General features: G+C 45.2%; 1 protein-coding gene across 2 annotated transcripts in view; it reads right to left on the reverse strand.

The window, feature by feature from the left end:
• Window positions 1-681: 681 nt before the first annotated feature.
• Window positions 682-21,185, reverse strand: part of TAF5L (TATA-box binding protein associated factor 5 like) — a 29,424-nt gene continuing 8,920 nt past the window's right edge. For both annotated transcript variants that reach the window (XM_029931184.1, XM_029931183.1), the window contains 3 exons: window positions 17,031-17,135; window positions 8,854-9,578; window positions 682-2,595 (listed from right to left, as the gene is read on the reverse strand). In XM_029931184.1, coding sequence (XP_029787044.1) covers window positions 1,798-2,595; window positions 8,854-9,578; window positions 17,031-17,135 — 1,628 coding nt within the window. In that variant the 3' untranslated portion in view covers window positions 682-1,797. The remainder of the gene's footprint in view (window positions 2,596-8,853; window positions 9,579-17,030; window positions 17,136-21,185) is intronic.

The following is a 21,185-nucleotide window of genomic DNA, read 5'->3' on the forward strand; positions in this document are numbered from 1 at the left end:
ATAGAATGCTAGAGTCTTCCTATTTAGTTTCCTGATAATTAAACAAAAAAACCCTTTTTTTAATGTTTGTTTATTTTTGAGACAGAGAGAGACAAAGCACAAGTCAGGGAAGGCAGAGAGAGAGAGAGGGAGACACAGAATCTGAAGCAGGCTGCAGGCTCTGAGCTGTCAGCACAGAACCCCATGTGGGGCTTGAACCTACAAACCACGAGATCATGACCTGAGCCAAAGTCAGAAACTTAACCAACTGAGAGCCACCCAGGCGCCCCAAGTTTCTTGAAAACTTTTGATGTTTCAGAGTACATTTAAAAAATTCTGTCATCACTTAAATTTCTGCATGAGTCCTTTATCTGGAATTGTTCAATAAATAGTTTAAGTTAATGAAACAACACAGCTCTTCTGCCCCTTAGAAATTTGATCAGTCTTAGGTGTGACCAATAATTCCCGCAAATGGCAAGAGGAATCATGATTCACAGTAAGCCACACAAGACACAGGGGCAGAGAAGAGTGGACCCGTGTCAGGGCTGGACTGGCCTACGTCACCAGCTGCCATCCCCAAAGGGGGCTGGGCCACCTTGAGACGGGCTACACGCCCAACCGTCCTCACAGTTTAAATGAGATACAACACTTTTTTTTTTTGGAAACTAAATACATTTTAATAGAAAACAAAATACAAAATAATTCTTTTCAGAAAACAGAAATATTTAATCCTTTTTCCATGAATTCGAACCTGCTTTATCCTCAAAGCACAGCTGGATGCGCGTGCGTGTGTGTGTAACGGTTTGTCCCACACTGTTCATCGCCGCTGCTGCGCTGCGCGAGGTGGCAGCCGACGACACCGCAGAAGCAGAGGATGCTGAGGAGCCACACCTCCGAATAGACGGGCTTCTGGAAATTTACCATTTCCTAATCCTATCTTTTCACTTATCACTTCAATTAATTTTCATTTCTTTACCGCAACCTGTCCTTCCAGGGGAGAGAAGTGTTCACAGAAGTGCAGCCTCGAGGAGATGTCCCTGTCCCGCCGGCACCGCGAGAGCCCAGGACGCGCTCACACAGACCCAGTCGCCCACTTCTAGGAACATGTCAGCCGTCACCCAGAAATTGTCCCTTTCTCCCAAAACACTGTGCTACAAAATTCTCTGAATTCCCTGAACCTCAAGATTCCAAGTATCACGGCCAGTGCCAGGAGTAAAACCTGAAAGATGAGAGCAGAGAAAGCCCCTCTGCCAGTGCTAGGTTTCCTCTTCTCAATAATAATAATAATTATAATTATAATAATAAAAAAAATCCTGGTTCTCTGTAATCACGGAAAAGGAAAGAATTTTTGCCAGGACTCTCCCCGCCCTGTTCCTGGTTCCCACCCCCTCATTCCTACACCAGTGAAGCCCCCTTCCACCCTGGGGCACTGTCCCGCACCCTGCGGCCATCCCTGGGCAGGCGGGAGGGGAGCAGCAGGTCGGGCTCACACGCAGGGAAGTGAGACAGAGACAGGAAGGTGCTCGCACCAGGGCACAGGGGCATCTTTGTAAGAACTTGCAATCTGACCTCCAGGGCCTCCTAACTCTCCATCTCACGTCCGATTCCAGCACCGCCCCCAGTCCTTCCACCATTGGGGGACCGAATGAAGGGGGGACGAGCTCAGGAGGTCTGCACGGGAGGAGGGGGAGAAGCGGGGAGTCTTTCACAGTCAATCAGTGATTCAATCTCAATTTGTCCTAAGACTTGCAACCTGGAGCCCTTCCACCACTGTCCCAGTCCGTTACAACAAAGATTAAAAAGGAAACAAAACCATAATTAATGTTCCTGATTTTCTTGTGTAATTCCGGTCACGAAGAGGAGGTTGCAGGCCATGAACTGCACGCTCAGCACATTGCTCATCTGCCCGGTGTACACGCCCACGAGTTCGCCGGAGGAGCCGTCGGCAGGTGCGCTGCAGTAGGTGTTCCTGATATCCCAGACGCGCACCGAGTTGTCCATGGACGCGGAGGCGATCAGACCGCTGTCTGGACTGAACGTGAGGCTGGTGATGTTGTCCGTGTGGCCCCTCAGTTCTTTATAAAGCGTCCCAGAGGCCAAGTCCCACAGCTTCAGCCGCTGGTCCTCGCCAGCCGATGCCAAGTACTTACCATTGGGAGAAAAGGCGAGAGAGAGGACAGGGCCGCGGTGGCCGGTGAAGAGCCTCACTGAGCTCCCCTGTTGGGCGCTCCACAGCCGCACAGTCTTGTCGGTTGAGCCCGTGGCTAAGTAGTTGGAATTCGGGTGGAATTTGACACAGTCCACGTCTGCCAGGTGTCCGGCATATATTCTCAGTGGGTACGTCCGATCAAATGACCATAGTCTCGCGGTGCGGTCATGGGACCCGCTGGCGAAGTACAGGCTGTACGGGCTAATGTCCAGATCCCACACAGGGTAGGCATGTCCCTGGTATAACACAGTGTTGGTGAAGCTCCCGAGGTCCCAGTACCGAATGGACATGTCTTCGGAACAAGAGAGCAACCCTGAGCTGTCCGCGAGGAACCTCGTGCTGTACACTGGTCCACAGTGTCCCCGTAGAATCTTCATCTCCGTGCCCGCGTTGTCGTCCTCGTCGTCCTGGGAATGGTGGGGGTGGGGTGGCAAGGAGACACACAAGGAAGAAATGTTTAGTGGTCTGCTGTGAACACCAAACAGTCCAGCAAAAATGGAAAAACACAAACAGAAATAAATGACAACAACAAAAAGACACGGCTTGGGAAAGACAAGGGACGGTGGCCTTCCACTTAACGGTGAGCCCAGGAAAACATCTCGTAACCACACCATGGAATAAAGTCTCCTACAACTTACAAGTGGTCTTCCTTAAATTCATCTTGTGGCTAAGACTATGTCAAATTACAAGTACGCAGGTGGAAGTCTATTATTCTAACACTGTGGATCTTACTGTTAGGCTGAGAAGGAGAGAGTTCACAGCTGATCAAGAGACAGCCAAGGGAAGCTTCCGCTGTTAACTCGGATGGGCATGATTTGGAAAGATTTACTTCTGAATTTACATTCAGTTCTTAGGTTCTTTAATCCTGAGGGTGTGTCTTCATCTGTCAGTTTCAGCAGCTGTATAAGCCACATCGCTCCCTGTTTCTACTCCACTAGGAAAATTCTGGCACATCCATTCTCCCCATGACTGGGGTCAATGATGAAGGCAGACGTGGTCTCACTTTGAAATGAATACAAAACCCCTATTGGAGCTTAGCCACAATAAAGCCTGGACACATCAGAGCTAATGGTAAACCAGAAAGGTACAACTGTCCATAAGTGACACTCACACCTCGTGACCAGGCATAAACTTCTGATGTCCAAACAGAAATACAGTTTTTGTTCTTTTTTTTCAAAGAGAGAGAGAAAGAGAGGAGGAACAGGTGTATGTGTGGGGGGTGAGAGAGGGAGAGAGAAAATCCATGCTGAGCTGAGCATAGAGCCCAACTCAGGGCTGGATCCCACAACCTTGGAATTATGGCCTGAACTGAAATCAAGAGTCAGATGTTCAACCGACTGAGCCATCCAGGTGTCCCAAGATGAAATTTTAAACTGACTTTCTGGAGGGTCTCAAACATTTTCCCAAACAAGGCATGGGTTTAACAGAATAGCTTTAAATAAAGCAAAGTGACTCATGGGACTCTTGGAAAGAAATTCCTGTGTGTGGCGACTTCTGTTTTCCTTTCTAAGACCATGCCACTCACGGTACTGAAGGAGAAAGTCCCCTTTCTCACTCTCTTCTCCGCAAGACACAATCCCTGTTCAAAATCCATTTTCCCACCTGGGTGGCTCAGTTGGTTAATCATCTGGCTTCGTCTCAGGTCATGATCTCATGGTTCATGGATTCGAGCCCCACATCGGGCTCTGTGCTGACAGCTCAGAGCCTGGAGCCTGCTTCAGATCCTGTATCTCCCTCGCTCTCTGACCCTCCCCTGCTTGCACTGTCTCTGTCTCTTAAAAATAAATAATAAAAACCATAAAAAAATAAAAAGAAATCCATTTTCTCTTCATTTTCTCATAGACAAGCTCCTTAACACTACAGCTCTCTATCCAGGAGTTCATAAATTAACATGGGTTTTAACTAAATACCAGGTGAAGGAGAAGTAAGAAGATTTTTGAACCAATTGGCTTTGCTGGCTTAGAAATAAATATGTCTATGAGCCTTAGACACAAAACAGGAAAAGGGCATCTTTTTCATTTCCATTTGAAAACTATTAAATTCAAAATAAGACAAATGCCTTCAATGTGTACATATTTGAGGAAAAGGAAAGAGAAAATAAACGCTGATGTCCATGAATATTCAAAATGGCTATTCCAGACACTCGACATTAAAAATACATAAGCATTCGGGAGCTTAACGTTCTACCGAGAATATTAGTAATTTTCCTTTCAAAAGAGGTTACAACGACACTTTAACATTTCAAGAATGACTCACTGCTGTACACCAGCAGTTTATACAAAAACCAGGGGAGCAAACACGACTCGGCTGCATCACACAGAGACCCTCTGAAAGTGAACGGTGGTTTGTGGGGCGCAGCACCATCTCTGAGGCTTAAGTGGTCTTCGCTTGGGGCAGGAAGTGGGTCTTCGCCTCCTTGGCGGGGACCCTAAATAGTGGGCTCAGAGATGGAATGAGGAGGGTGTGCCAGGGTCAAGCTGGCACTCCCAGGGGTTCTGAGGATCGTCCCGAGTGCATGAAAAAGTGCCTGGGTGACTCTATGGACCAAGAGGGGGGATACAGCATTCCTGCTGGCTATCTCCATCAGCCCGATGCCAGGACCGCCGCTTAAAATAACCCAGCCACGTTTTCTTCTGTGGCTCAACCACAAGGGCCTCAGCAGAGTCGAGCTGAAATTCTAAACAAACAGCTGATTCACGTGTGCCCAGCCCCAGATTCTCCCTCTCCTTCCTGTCATGCTAACAGGACAAAACCCCAAACTCCCTATGACTGACCGAACCTATAGTAAATGGGCATGGATCACAAATAGGAATTTTTAATTTGTAAAGTGTGTTTCCATAATAATAGATCATATCGTGTCTATTGTAAAACATGCGTAAGAAATTTAAAAATAAGAAAAGTTTAAAAAGACCTTAAATACTGTGTTTTGTACCCCCGTGCCACAGTTTGCTAAGCCCTGCTTTACATCATGGGGGCCCTAAAATTCTCAGACTTGTGAGGGATGTCTGCTCCTGGACTAGAAGGTTCGATGTGGCTCAGCTCACACTCCAGGCTTTTCTAGCTCAAGGGTACTCTCTGGGGTCTGAAATTTAGCCTTGGGCTGCTCTCCCGTCATCAGGTGCCAATGGAACTGGAAGAAATTAAATATGGTGGGCTTGGGAGTTGGTTAAGGCTCAGAAGCAAGAGAAGGTGGCTAGCGGCTTGTGGAACTGAACATGTTGCTGTAAGTGTAAAACACACCAGATTTCCAAGACTTAGGACAAAAAAGGAGAGTATAACAGATTTCATGAATAATTTTTTTTAATATTGCTTACATGTTGAAATGATAATACTTTAGCCACACTGGGTTGAATAAAATACATTATTAATTTGACTTTTTCCTTTTACTTTCTTAAGGTGGCTACTAGAAAAATCAAAATTACAAACAAGGCTCACGTTACACTCTCATAGGCCAGCAAAGACCTAAACAACCATCTCATGTACAGATTACAGAACTGAGTGTTAATGACAACACTGACTTCTTTCCTGGTCAACCTGAAAGACTGCTGGCCTGGGGCAAGGCTGGCTAGATAGTGCGTGAACTGAACACTGGTGCTGGGGTGCAGGGCTGCTAGGAGGGCAGGAGGCTGGCAGGGAGGGCGTGATCGTGTGCTCACACCTGAAACACAGAGAAAATCCTTGATCTGGTGGCTGTGGTTCTGCCATGTTGCTCAAATATTAAAGACATGTAGTCACCAACCAACGAGGGTAAACATAGGACCTCGTTTCTAACTGAGAGGATGGAGGGGCTCAGACAGGAGGGGCTGCGGGTACCAGTGGGAAGAGCGGCACTGCTATGCCAATTAACAGCTTTTCAAAGGTTAACCTAGAATATCTTCAAATTGGAGATAATCAGAAGCTACAGGGCAGTGCTGTAAATCTAGTTTTATTTGACTTAAAAGAAAATTTTATGGCCTCAAAGGAGCTTTTGTTTTTGATTTTTTAAAACTGAGATAGAATTCACGTACTTTAAAATTCACTCTCTTAAAAAGTATGACTCGGGGTGCATGGGTGACTTAGTTAACTGTCCTGCTGTGGCTCAGGTCATGGTCTTATGGTTTGTGGGTTCAAGCCTTCATAGGGCTCTGTGCTGACAGCTCAGAGCCTGGAGCCTGCTTTGGATTCTGGTCTCCCTCTCTCTCCCTGCCCCTTCCCCAACTTACACTCTGTCTCTCTCTCTCAAAGATACATAAACATTAAAAACTTTTTTAAAAGAGTTTCTAATTTAGTTGTGAATTCTACAACAAGTTCTCATTGAAGGAACACTAAAATGGTCAGGACTGATTTATACCTTGCTTTTCCCCAAAATGTTCCTTGTCAGAAACCAAAAAACCAAAAACAACTACTCCCCCCAACCATAACAACAATGAAAACTCCCCTACACTGCTCTGGAAAGATGGGCGGTGGGGGCAGAAGACCCCAACAGGAAGCCCCTCACAACATCATGGGAAGATCCCAACTTCGGTTCTCACGTTGGGAAAGCGGCTCCTTCAGACCGCAGCAGAGTCTACGGCACTTTCCGTGTGGATGACGGCGAACAAATCAGGACGATACCTGAAGAGAACAAGTGCTCCCGACATCCCTTCTTCTCTCTGAGTTGAGTCGTGCATCCCACCATCCACCCAGGTGGGCAAGTCTGAGACACAGATGTCATCCCCGACTCTTCCTTTCCCTCCAGCCCCTCCACTGGGACCAGTGATGGAGTTCTTGTCCGTCCCGTCCACGGTGCTGCCTGCCTGCCGCCACTCTTCCAGCTCAGGCCACCATGACCCCCTCGCTCAGCCTGTGGTGACATACTGCTTCCTGTCTCACCACTCCCACTGCTAGCTAGATTTAATTTCTCTCACTTTGTAAAATTATCATGTTATTCTTCACTTCTGGGTCTTCAAATGCACATCTTCCAAAGCTGGGAATCTTCACAGAATAGGTCACAGAGATAATTTTCAGTGTAGCCAGCATGCATTCTTAAAACATATTTTGAGCCTAATGTTCTTTCTTTCTTTTTTTCATCTTTCTCTTTGCTGTCTTCCTTTATATTAATTTGTAATGCCTAGAATTATCTCCAAACACAATATCCTCAAGCTAATAAGGTCAGCAGGAATAAATCCTTTCCTAGTATTTACAGAAAGTTGTAACTCAATAAAGGCCATGTCCTTCAGTTGTATGTGAAGGATGCTCAATATCCTAGGAAAAGAAATTTAAAAATTCAAATACATGTGCAATAAAAAATATTTTGGGGGCGCCTTGGTGGCTCAGTTGACTGGGTGTCTGATCCTGGTATCAGCTCAGGCCATGATCTCATGGTCAGGGGATTGAGCCCCGCAATGGGCTCTGCTGACAGTGCAGGGCCTGCTTGGGACTCTCTCTCCCCCCCGCTCTCTCTCTGCCCCTCTCTCATTTACATGCTTGCTTGCTCCCTCACTCTCTCTCAAAATAAACTTAAAAAGGTATTTTGGAGGGTACTCTAAGATCTAGAAATCAAAGTGTGTGTATTGGAATTTAGACCTTTTACTCATTACAACAAACTCCTCTAATTATATTATCTCAGTTGCAAGAAACAAAAATTCAAAGATCGTACCAACTGGAAGTTGTCTAAGAAACCAAGAATAGAAAAAAAAAAAAGGGCTTATTTTGTGCATCCAATGTTCTTGATATCTTTATCACCTGTTGAAATTAACTTGAAAAAAATTTTTAACTCCTTAATCTTTCAACCCCATACAAAGAATTTGCCATCGAAAGTCACTTGAGGCAGAGCTCACTGAATTTCAGAGGAGAGAGGACGAAAATATTGTAGCCCCCAGTTGCCGTGGGGTCCCTCTCAGGGAAGGTGGGCTCTGTGAAATCTCTATCTCCCTCTGCCCACATGTTTTCTAAGGAAGTGATTCTCAGGGACTTGAAACTCGGGCCACCCGGCCTGCCCTTTTCAGTAGCCATCCCCGAAATAAACCAACCAAGAGCATGACCTTGACCGATGGATGAAATGTCAACTATACTTCCTGAGCACTTTCCAAAATGGGGTTTGGGAACCGCACATGAAGTCAGAGAACGTGTGCCGGCCCCCAAAAGCCCAGCAACACCCAGAGTTGGTGAGGGGGAAGGGGAACCGGTGTTCACATTCACCGTTGATGAGACTGGAAAATGACAATATTTATCATAACTTAAAGTGCAGACCCTTTGACCCAATAATCCTACTTCTAAATTGTTTATACTCACACAATTGTACATGCTGGCCACCACACACACATACACACAGACACACACAGACAGACACACACACACACACACACACACACACACACACACACACTTACTGTAAATCTCAATATTGGCTAAAGGTCTTTAATTAGGCCTGGCAGTGTTATCCACATTCAGACAGTAACAAATACTGACCGATCATTAATAATCGGTTAATGTTCAGTTAATGTTGTTAAAAATAGTTTTCGTGTCTTCCGAGGTTAGGCATGAGCAGGAATTCAACGGCTACTGGTTACACGGATATTAGTCTGGCAGCAGCTACATGGTGAAGGAAGTAACGAAGTCCGTTCTCCGTAAGATCTGTCACGTTTGGGCAAGAATTCTAAGCAAACTAGTAAGGCAGGTGTAGACAAGAAAAATGAGACTCATACCTCCTCCTCCAGAATGTCACAAGCCAAGTGGATGCGAGACACGTCGACTTGATGGGGCTCTGATTTTAACTTCTTGGATCGCAAACTCCACAGTTTTATGCAGGAGTTGTCGAAGCCCGCCGCGAGCAGCTTGCTGTCCGGGGAGATCTCCGCGGTGTTCAGCAGCTGCTCCGTGTTGTAGAAGGCATAGAAACAGATGGTCGTGAGGGAGGGCGGGCCGTCCTTGACGCGTTTGATGCTGTCCTGCAAGAGCTCCAGGGCGGCCTCGTTCTGCAGGATGGGGGCGGGCACGTCGCTGGGCTCCAGGCCGTTGCCCTCGCTGCGGGAGGAGCCGCCGCCCGCGTAGAGCTGGTAGTCTGTTCTCTTGGCGGGCTGCACGTCCAGGTGGATGTGCAAGGTGAGCACTCTGCACAGGGCGGTGTTGTTGTCACTTTGGAGGTAGCGGAGAAGGTAGTTGTAGCTGTCTTCCTGGAGGCGGACCACGTACTTGTTGTCTAGGAATGCTCGGAGCTTGAAGTTGGACAGGATGTCCTGGATGGTCTGAGTGGTCTGCAGCTGCTCGATGACATCCTTCTGGCTGGCGTTCTGCAGAAACATCCCATGGAAGCGGCTGTAAAAACTTTCCACTGTGCTCTTCGGACTGTTCTGGACCAGGTTGAGGTGGAGGTAGACAAAGAGAGGATAGAGGAGAGGCATCACTTCGTGGCTATGCTGGGAATCAGAATCTATAACAAAAAAAAGAATGAGGGCTTGATCATCAGTGCACTTTCAAGGGCCGAGGGGATTCTCCTGGGGAGCCTGCCATCACACAACACTCTCTGGTCAGGACTATCGACTGAAATAGAAGCCCAGCGTGGAATTGTGGAAATTCAAAGTCAAAGCCCTTAGACTGAAGAAGGAAGAGCAGGGACTCTGAAGCCCAGCAAACTTGGGTCTGAAGTCGGCTGTGAATCAGGACTTTGCTGCCCAGAGAGGTGAAGTGACCTGCCTAAATCCTCACGACACTTCAGGGGGTTAGGCCCAGGTCTTCAAGGTTCAGTAGTTTCCCCCCAATATATATTTGTTTCTCTAATACATGACTGGGGAGTACAGACCTCTGAGGGTCCTTAGATATATTCTTGGGAGACTGTGAGTTCTTCACAGAACCTTTTTAACTCGATAATAATTTAAAAAAAACCAATGAACAGAAGCATGTTCAGAATCGTCTGGAAGACCATTCGGAGGTATGATTTTTAGGCCTCAGTTTTGTGTGGTGATTACTTTCGGGATCCATCACCTAGAGTGCTATCAGAGAGTACTTCTTTTAGTGAGTGCATTCCCAAATCTACCTACCCAGGCTTGGCACACGCCAACACTAAGATAGCAATTTCTGTCCATAGTTGTCCCGTATCTGCCAGTGTAATCATTTTATGTTGAGTGAAAAGTAAATCTTCTCTTTTGCAGTGATAATTTACAAAAGAGACCTTTTCATGTCATTAAGACAAAGCCATTTACTAATTTGAGACTTTAACATCATGAAGCTATGTGACAAAGGATGTTCAAAGAAGTGTCCAGCTTTAATTGCCACAGGTGAACGAGAAAAGTCCTGAGGTGTATGTGACACCTCCATAAGTGAGGGCAGAGCAAGCCATGAAGACACACAGGTTCCGTGGTCGCTCAGCCAGAGGTCGGGGTGGGGGGGAGGGGGCTGTGTGTGGCAGGACCTGCGAGGGGCGCAAGTGCCTTGGGGAAGCTGAGCGCAGACTAGTGTGTGGCAGGCCAGCAGCACTGTCCCCAACTCCATTTGGAGTGGCAAGTTGGTTCCGGGAAAATCCATCTGATACATTCACTTGCTGTTAATTTGAACTTAAATGCTTTTGTGGTTTTGCTTGTACTTTATTTGTAAGTAAGTTTTATTTTTATTCAGAAATACAGCAGCAATAAAGGTGTATCTAGTGTAATGTTTGCACATAAATAAATATCAAAATGCTTTAAGTCTGCACTTAGTACTTCCGTTAGCACTTTTGTTTTCCTTTGTGAAAAAGAACCTACACGTGGCTCAAAGTCAGGAACATTACATTACAGAATCTTGCCTCCCTCATTTGAGGATAAATGATCCCAGCATGGTATCTCTGCCTAACGCCCTATTTCACTCGATCACAGGCGAATTAATTCTATAATACGTACATTTTAGAATAAAGGCATCCCTACTCAAAGACATACTTAGAAAATGAACTGAAATGACAATGATTCCAATGAACTAGAAATTACGACTGTCACCAGGCCACTCTGGGCTCCTCAAGTCTTAAGCAGGCAAAGAAGGGAGCCCCAGCGCTGACTGGGCTGACTGATCCTGACTGCCAAGGGGACACTGGGTGGTCACTGCACAGTGGAGGAGAGGGAGAGTACGTCTGGAGGACAGGAGATCCCTGAGGGCATCTCAGGTCTCATTCTCCCTGTGGTTAAGGGTAATGGAAAACTATAAAATCTACTCCAGGCAGGTCCAGTAATGTCCCAAGGCTCTTCAGAAATGAAGGTTTGGGTCATCCTATCTGGTAAAGACCCAGGACCAGCTAAGGTGTTTGCTGAAGGCAAAGAAAATGCAGAATGGATAGAAGAAAGTAGTGACCCACCAGCTATGAAATATGTGAGTAGCTACAAAAACAAAAATTAATTATTTACGTAACCCTCCTTATTTTGTTGTGAATATGTGTGTGTATATATAAATCTACCTATAATCAAATATCTTTGTTTTTTCCCTCTCTAATTCCCTTATAATGTACAGAAGTTACTCTGATTCTGTACCAGAGTATTTAAGTATTGTTAAATTTATACCAAAGTATTTAAGTTACGAGATATAAAAGAGTAAATCACCGAAGGACTTTGCTTTATCTTCTGGGGAAAGGATTAGGGCATTTTTGTTGTACTCAGGAGAACTGTATTATAAGAAGGAATAATGACCATGTTAATAATCTTTATTTGGAGATTAAGTATGCTTTAAGGAGATGGACATGGGTGCCAAGTTGATAGGGGGTGGACTTCTGGTTAATTTCATGTCAATTTGGCTAGGTCACAGTGTCTAGATACTTAACATCATTCTGGATGGTTCTGTGAAGGTATTTTTTTTTTTTTAGATGAGATTAACATTTAAGTCAGCAGACTGAATAAAGCAGATTACCCTCCATAACATGGGTGAGCCTCATCCAATCAGTTGAAGGCCTTATAAGAACAAAGACTGATCTCCCCAGAAGAGGGAATTCTACCAGGGGAACTGCCTTTGCATTTGAACTGCAATGCTTCCCAGGGTATCCAGCCTGCCTACCAGTCCTGTGGATTTTGGACTTGCTAGCTTCCAGAACTGTATGTGCCAACTCCTTAAAATATATCTCTCGGCATTTATACCCCATCAGTTCTGTTTCTATGGAGAGCCTGAATACAGATTTTGATCTTTAATTCTTCAAACACTTCTTCTGTAAATGCTGTAATTCTTTAGAAAAACCCTGGAAATTTTTTTCTTTAAATGCTGTAATTAAAAAAAAAAAATTCTCACGTTTATTTACTTTTGAGAGAGAAAGAGAGACAGAATGGGAGCAGGGAGACACAGAATCCGAAGCAGGCTCCAGGCTGTCAGAACAGAGCCCAATGTAGGGCTCGAACCCATGAACTGTGAGATCGTGACCTGAGCCAAAGTCGGACGCTTAACCGACTGAGCCACCCAGGTGCCCTTAAATGTTGTAATTCTTTAGAAGAGCTCTAGAAAAAATTTCCCCCAAAATACTAATGAAAAAACCAAACCCCAAAACCTCAACCCTTATCAATTAGATTTCCAAAATACTCTACTGTGATGAAGAACTGTTTGCGATTCCTTAAAATCTTAGTTTCAGGCTTTCTTTTCAAACTGAGAGGCATCTTAGTTTAGTTATTAGTAAATTTAGAAAGAACCTAGCCATCAAGAAATAGTGCTGCACTACTTCAAAACTTACTGAAATTCACTGCTCTTTCAGCTCAGTTTCAAAATTGCTTAACTTTTCTCGCTTCTCTGAAGAGAAACAGTCAGGTATAAAATAATGTTTTATCAACATATTCATTATGTGGAACAAGGTGAGACCCACATAATTAATCTTCTTTCCTTGCAATCATAACATACGCTTTGGATTCTGCTCAAAGTGTACTCACTTAAAATACACTTTTTTCTAATTTCAAAAGTAACATATCCTGACAAGTGTGCTTTTCCTTCCTTCCCTCCTTCCATCTACCTGCTGGCTTGTAACAAATGCCCACCTGGAGCCACATCCCGCCGGTGTTAAAGAAGAGGAAGCTTTTTGTGGAGTTTGCAGAACTCAGCAGCAGAAAGGACACGAAGTCCAGTGGAAACCGAGCTTGTCGGTCCATGTTCTGCCTGGGTCTGCGGGGCCTCCCCCCACTACCCCACACCCCGTCCTCTGTTCTGCAGCACACTGTCCAGCTGGACTTTTCACCTCCCTCCCTTCTGGGCTCCGAATCTTCCCCACGTTCCTCCAATGCTCACTTCACTTTTAGGAGTGAACACGCAGTGTGTGCCTTCTGCGACCCAGGCATTGTGTCTACACGGCACGGCCGGCCCCGGATTCACACCTGGATGGCGTGGTTCCAAAGGGGCTGCTCTTCCTCCTGCGCCTCCTGAAAACCAGGGCCCACAACAGTAGGGGGGCTCACAGAATCTTGTCCACAGACACCTTGTGGTGGAAAAACACACTCAGGGCGCTCTAGAGATGCTCGTATTGTCCTACTGCCTTTGAGATTTATCATCTCCTAAAACTGGAAGCTGCACCTCCATGAAGCTGATGCTGAGAACTTTATCACAAGTCTGTATCTTTCTCTTAAACACTAGCCTCATTTCCTACTGCAAGCTACACTGTGGGAGGCCACCATCCCAACAATGTCGACAGCATAACCTGACTTATTTCTGCTCAATGTAGCTTAAGCCCTGGTTTGTCACAGAGCCGGAGTCATCCTTAGCTCTTCCTCCTTTAATCCTGAGCCTTCGAGATTCTGCCTTGGAAATTCAATTATGAGATCAAGACCTAGTTTTCCATTTTCACAACACTGTCCAGTTCTGGTCCTTATTCACCTCACTTCTCAAGGACTTCAGGCCTCCATGCTGCCCCATTTGCAAGCCCTTTCAGAAGCTGCTTTTAGACTAGCGTGGTCTCCGCCATCCAGGAAGAGGCTCAGGCTCCCAGGCCCAGGGGTCGGCCTCTCCTCAGCCTGGCTCCAGCGTGGCTGGCTTTCTCTCCAGTCTGAAAGCCCTATTCTCAACCAAGCCGGTGCCCTCACTGCTCCTGCAGGAAGAATTGCCAACTCTACCCACTTGTTCTTGTCATTGCCCATACCCTGAATCCTCCGATTCCTCCCCGCCCCCATCGTCCTCCTCCACACTTTACTGAACTCCAACCCATCTTCCAAATGCGAAGTTAAATTCTACCCCCTACTCAGGAAGGCTTTCTCGACTACCCCATCCAACTTTCTCCTTTCTTCTGGAATGCAATTCCTAGATGTACAAAATTCAACACCGATTTCATACTGGCATGTGAAAATTCTTCCACTATATTTGAACTTTATTTAAGAACTTTTACTTTTAGCCTTCTTCAGTTAGGACTGCTTCCTACTTAGATTAACTATTATATCTTATACTTTATTTTGATGCTCAGGAAACACTTATTCATTGGACTTGGCTGACTGCTTTCAGAGGCCTGAGGGTATGAAAAAATGTTTTAGAAAAGTCTGTAAAAAACACAACATAACCTACATTCACCTGTTCCAAATAATCTGTCCCTAGTGGATTAAGATTATAAGTAAAATAACAGACAGCTTCCTCGGTTTTGAAACAAGACAAAGGAGAGGGTTAATAGATTATGATTTACTGATGTAAACTTCTGGGCGAGGGAACTTATGAGATGAGAATAAAGAAGGTGCCCCATATTAGGAAAAAACCCCAGGATCATCAAATACATGGAGTCAACATTTACTCCACGTTAGGAGTCTGAGCAAATATTTAGGAATAACATCAGGAGCCCAAGGAGAGGAATTGACGCAGAAAACCCTGCACCAGGGTAAACTGCATCAGTGATCAATTACATGTATTCATTCTCCTTGGAAGAAGTAACCCCAGTTCTGTAATAAAATTATTCCAATGAGTCTATCACAGCTATGCTTCAGCGATTTAAAAATATAAACAAAAATCCATATAATATCGCTACAGTCACATGAGTGTCATTCATAATGGAAGTCAGTCAGGTCTGTGACAAGAGCCATCTCCTGGGGCGAGTACACGGAGGGCGTCACTCCCGTAATGACACTTTGGGGCTCCCTGCTTTTGTCTGTCTCCCTCGTGAACCAGTAAGCTGCACGTCAATACTCTGCTGCAACATCGCTGCTTTACCGGAAGTGTGGGCTGCGTGAGTGGGAGAGTGAGGCTGAGAAAAGCTGGGTGTTCCTTTCCAAACCAGCTTCCCCACCAGCAGCACGGAGAGAGGAACAGCCATATTTTAAAGCCAGAGTAAAAGGACTTCTGAAACACTGAGGTAAACTCTCTAAAAACTGCTTTAGCCCCCAAAACCAATGTCGATGGCTATCTCCAAGTTGCTTACATCTGAATAAAATCTTTCCTATAAATTCAATTTTTCTGTTTTTAATCCTTACTAGAGATGGAAAGCAGCTTATCACTGTTCTGAGATATTTAACATTCATATGATACGAGGATCTTAATGGAATTTCTTTCCAGTTTAAACATAAGAGACTCTTTTTACTAAACCTTTAAACTTCATGATCTTTTCATTTTTGTAACCATTTAAAAGATGATACTTCTAAATTCCATCCCTCAACAACTCTGAGGCTGATAAGATAACCCTCTCAAGGGTTTTATTTTGTAACTTTTATTTCCTGTAACATTTTGGCCATTTCCCCAATCACAGAAGACAGGAACTATGGAATCTTTCCTTTAAAATACAAACCATTATGAGGGTCAGGTCAAATCAGGACAACCCCAAGTGATGTAAACCTAGATGTATTATTTTGGTTTATAATTGATGGCCTTATTTGCATCTTTACCTTTAAAGGTCATTATTGAGGGGCACCTGGATGGCAGTCGGTTAAGCTTCTGACTTCAGTTCAGGTCATGATCTCATGGTCTGTGAGTTTGAGCCCCGTGTCAGGCTCTGTGTTGCCAGCTCAGAGCCTGGAGCCTGCTTAGGATTCTGTGTCTTCCTCTCTCTCTGCCTCTCCCCCACTCACACTCTCTCACTTTGAAAAATGAATAAATGTTAAAAAACAACTTAAATAAAAAATTATTGTTGAGGAGTTTTCAAATAAAAAAAGGAAAACAAAAATAACCTCTAAGTGTTTTAACTACAATTTACTACTAACCAGTACCTGCTAATTTCTCTCAATCCCTTGAGGGCAGAGAGTTTGTATTTCTTACACTTCGAGTTTTGGTATATGAAGAAAGTACTCGATGCACTTTGATTAGTAACCTGAATCAACCTGGTCTCCCTCATTGCAATAATTTTTGCAACATTAAAATCATAATCGGTCATCTTAGGGCTGGATGAATGATAGTTAACCTTTGAATCGCCTTTTCTATTTGAAATATGAGGAAACCAGAGCCCCAGAGAGCAAGCAAGTCCACTATTTTTTTAAGTGATTAATTTAAAAAGTCATACGGGGAGGTAACAGAACCAACTGGAACTTGTATCTACTGATTTTGTTCTAGTGGTCATTCCAATACCCACGAACTGTTCTAAACTCCTTCTAATTTTTTTATCTTGCTGATTCATGAGAACAATAGTCTTCCACTTTGGGAAACAAGGGAAAAGCTCATCCTGAGATGTATTATATTAGTAACAGTGACTTCAGTGTACATTTCAAAGTCTCTGCATTGAAGGATGTCTCTCCGCACGGCTGATGTAGCTCTCACTTTTTCGACATGAGTTCTAGTCACTGCTGAAGCCACAGAAAACCAGTGAACAGCTGAGGCCCTAGTTCTCGAAAACTTTAACCTTGTGATTTAATTCTCATAAGAATTCTAACAGACTGTAATACTGAATGCAAGGACTGTGCGAAACCACTTTGAATCTCTACCACGTACACCATGCCTGGAGTATAGTAGGTTCTGAAGGAAACTGTTGATGAGAAAACGGTTCCTAGTGCTGAGTACTTACCAGTGAGAAAATTCCGTAGTCGTCCAAACTGCACTTCATATTGCTGGGGCTCTGCCTGGCAAGGGGCTGCAGACACGATGTTGGCACAACCGGATTCGGATTGGACTAAGGCGGGAAAGACACATGAGATGGGGACGGGAAACACAATTATTAATTCAACATGTGGCAGGCTGGACGGACGAGGGTGCTGAGTATGCATCAGGAGCAACGATGTTTCAGTACATTTTCAAAGTAGGCTGGGGCTTCTGGTTAAATATGACCGGGTGATGACACACATGTATCTCCACTCCCTCCTGACACCCAAAATAAAATGACAGTGGAGGAATGGAAAGGCATAAAGCCCAGAGGACGCTGAGTGAGAGAAGACAGGTACACAGTTTATGAGGCACCCATCTGAGAGCATCTGACCCCATACTCTGACGTCCTCCAACAGGTGCCTTGCTGTGGGTCTATTTTCTAACCACAGTGATGAACACTCAGTGGGTCCTTTCAATGGAAATTCATGTCTCTTGGTTCTTTTTTTTTTTTTTTAACTTTTATTTATTTTTTGAGAGACAGAGCAAGACCGAGCATGGGCAGAGGAGGGGCAGAGAGAGAGGGAGACACAGAATCTGAAGCAGCTTTAGGCTCTGAGATGTCAGCACAGAGCACGACGCGGGGCTGAACCCATAGACTGTGAGATCATGACCTGAGCTGAAGTTGGATGCACAAACGACTGAGCCACCCAGGCACACCCTCCCTGCCCCCCCTTTTTAAAAATGTTTATTTATTTTTGAAAGAAAGAGAGCAAGCGGGGAGAAGAGAGGGACAGAGATCTGAAGCAGGCTTTGTGCTGAGAGCAGAGAGCCCAATGCGGGACTTGAAGTGTGAGATTATGATCTGAACCAAAGTCAGATGCTTAACCGACTGAGGCACCTAGGCGCCCCCTCATGTCTCTTGGTTCTGAGAAGTTTTGTTGATTGTTTTCTTTCTGGGACCCTTACTATTTCTCTCTGCCCTCCACTTTTATGTAAGCATTAGGCCCAATGTGGGGCTCAAACAACCCCAAGATCAAGAGTCACATGCTGTACCCCCTGAGCCAGCTATGCACCCCTGGAAACCCTACTATTTCAAGGCTAGATCTCCTGAACTGATCTGCTTCCTCAACTTTCAACTTTCCTACTGATTTTTCAGCTTTACTAAATTTACCAAATTTCTTGCTGTTCTCTGAATGTTCTTTCTTTTTTTTTTTAAGTATCATTCTCTTCTTATTTCAAGGAGATCAATGAAAGTATTTTTGAAGTTTTCTTGTCTTGGCTGTCTGCTTCATCCAAGTTGCTTCTCGCGGTTTCTTTCCGTGTTTCCTTTTCACAGAGGAGGGAGGTTCTTTGCGGCTGGAAGTGAGGCCCTACAGAGCTGATGGGAACTCTGCATGCTCATCACCCAGCGTGACTCGGACGGTCTATTTCCCAGTGTCTGTGTCTTTGTAGGTCTTCTGTCGCGGGCAGGTCAGATTCACCAGAGAAGAACCTCTAATCATCTTCCTGAAGGATTTGTGACTGGCTACTAGTGTTCTGGGTAGTGGAATGTGGGCAAGAAGGCTGGAGTCTCAATATTCAGTACGTTAACATGCACTTAGTCTCCACTCTATGAATTTAGGCTTCCTAAAAAGAAAAACAACATTCCCTCACCCTTTCAGTGGTGGGGGAGGGAGACACAGGGAAGGTGGCTGGGGGCTGTGGGAGCCATCTTTAATAATCTGGATGAAACCTTAACAGATTTCAGCAGATGGAATATAGATGTAGGAACGGACTCTAATGTGGCAGGACTGAGGCAGCCACACCACAACGTAAAATGTACCGGGAGTGGGTACAGACGAGAAGCCATGGTGCCCTGCTCAAACTCAGGGCGACAGCCAGAGCAGGGGAATTTGTGCATGTGGAAGAATGGGACTCTGGTTTCTCTTCCAACAGGCTCCCAACTTGAGTCAGTAAGTCACCAGTCCTACAGGTCCCTCAAATCTCTCCTCTCCACTCCTATCATCACATCCTTAACTCAGACTGTCCTCACTCCTCACTGGATCATTCTGTAGCCTTCTAACTGGTTTCCTTGGTTCTACTCTGGGCCTTCCCCAATCAACACAGCCACCAAAGGGATCTTTCCGTAATTCACATTTGATAACTTGGATACCCTCCAACTGCCCCCTGCTGCTTCTTTTGAAACCTAGCTCACCCCTTCTATTTACTAACTCCTGGCCATATGCTAGGAACCATGAGGCCTTTTGTTTCTCTTAATTATTATTATTTTTAAATTTTTTTAATGTTTTGTTTATTTTTGATACAGAGAGAGACAGAGCATGAGAGGGGGAAGGGCAGAGAGAGAAGGAGACACAGAACCGGAAGCAGGCTCCAGGCTCTGAGCTAGCTGTCAGCACAGAGCCTAACATGGGGCTCGAACCCACAAACGTGAGATCTGACCTGAGCCGAAGTCGGAGGCTTAACCGACTGAGCCACCCAGGCGCCCCTCTCTTAATTATTTTTAAGAGAGAGCAAGAGCGCACGTGTGTGTGTGCACACACTTGTGGGGGAGGGGCCGAGGAAGAGGGAGACAGAGAATATTAAGCAGGCTTGATGTGGAGCCCAATGCAGGGGCTTGATCTCATGACTGTGAGATCATGACCTGATCTGAAATCAAGAATCAGATGCTTAACTGACTGAGATGCTCAGGTACCCCACCAACCACGAGACCTTCTGGGAAGCAATCCTTGACCTGCTAGACTACTTGAGATGACCATCTTCTTTGTCCCTACACAACTTGAGGCATTCTCCCTTCTCAGAACTCACTGCATTATACCCTCCTATCATCACTGATTTATCTGCCTCATTTCCTGGCTACAATGTTCAGCTCTTCAGGAGCTAGGATCAAACCTTAGTTATCTCTAGGACTTTTCAGTACCTGGCAATAGCAGACATTCAGTAGGTCGTCTGCTGAACAAAGACATAAAATTATTCAGATTACTAAACTGACAGAAACACCTAGGACAAAATCTTAGGATGACCCCATTTCATGTTTCTCACATCTCCTGTTTTCCATGAACAGTAGTGCTAATAAACCACTTAAGAAAAATCATGTTCTGGAAGGCTGTGTAATAGCTCTTGCTTCTCTTTTCTATCAATAACTGCACAGAATGACTGTTCCCAGGTTCTAATGAATACAGGGCAGTCGGAGATGATTAATGCACCCTAAAGGCTATAGCGGCAAGTTTAGAAGGAATTTCTCTGGCTCTATACACTGGCCATCCTATTAGAAATAATAAGGCATTTAGGAATCTATTCTAAGTCTGTCATCTGGCTCTTTTCTTGTTAAGGGCAACCCAGTTGGGAAAAAAGGAAGAATGGGGTGGGTTTGATGCTGAAGAACAGGAAGGCAGATGCCTGACTCGGCTACTTCTACCACCTCAGGGGGAGTCAGGAGCCACCCCTTTGAGGATGTCCTCGGGTTTTTACTGTCCTGTCACTCTTTCTCCATGGCAACAGCAACACATGAAGGGTCTAGGTCCACGACTTTGGAGGTAGTAAGGGGGAGCAGAGGGAGCTGCTGCTACTGGTCTGGAGATTGAAACCATCAAGGGATGCAGCAGGTGGCGGCGGATACTTGGAAGAGCAGAAGGAAGTGCAAGAGTAAAAGAGAGAGAGGAGCCCAGTCTGCGCAGGTAAGAGCAGTCAGGGCTGAGCTGGAGAAGGCACTGCAATGTCAAACTCCACATACAGCCATTAAAGAAGTTCACAGTTACCCGGAAAACACTGCAGCCATTTGTGTTTCCCCCCCAAATCTCCAGTACACGAATCCAATAGAAGAAAATTCTATTACCCAAAAAGTGGACTGACAACATAGCTAAGTAATCATTATTGGTTATTCTAGACAGATTCAAGACATGTTTCTCTGAAAAAGAATCTGATTTCAAAACAAGAAACAAAACCCAAACTCAAAACCTCAGGAACCTATCTAGGATGCCTATCTTTCCAACCACTGGTCCCAAGGTCCTCGTTTGTGTAGACCCGACTCCCAGGGGCCAGGCCCCAGGCCCCAAGGGCAGGAGTGCACAAGAGGCGGACAGAAACGCTGGCCCTCTGGGTCTGTGGCATGAGAGGCCACGGAAGGCACAGCCACACAGGA

The sequence above is a fragment of the Suricata suricatta genome, chromosome 2, assembly GCF_006229205.1.
Source record: "Suricata suricatta isolate VVHF042 chromosome 2, meerkat_22Aug2017_6uvM2_HiC, whole genome shotgun sequence".
Taxonomy (NCBI): domain Eukaryota; kingdom Metazoa; phylum Chordata; class Mammalia; order Carnivora; family Herpestidae; genus Suricata; species Suricata suricatta.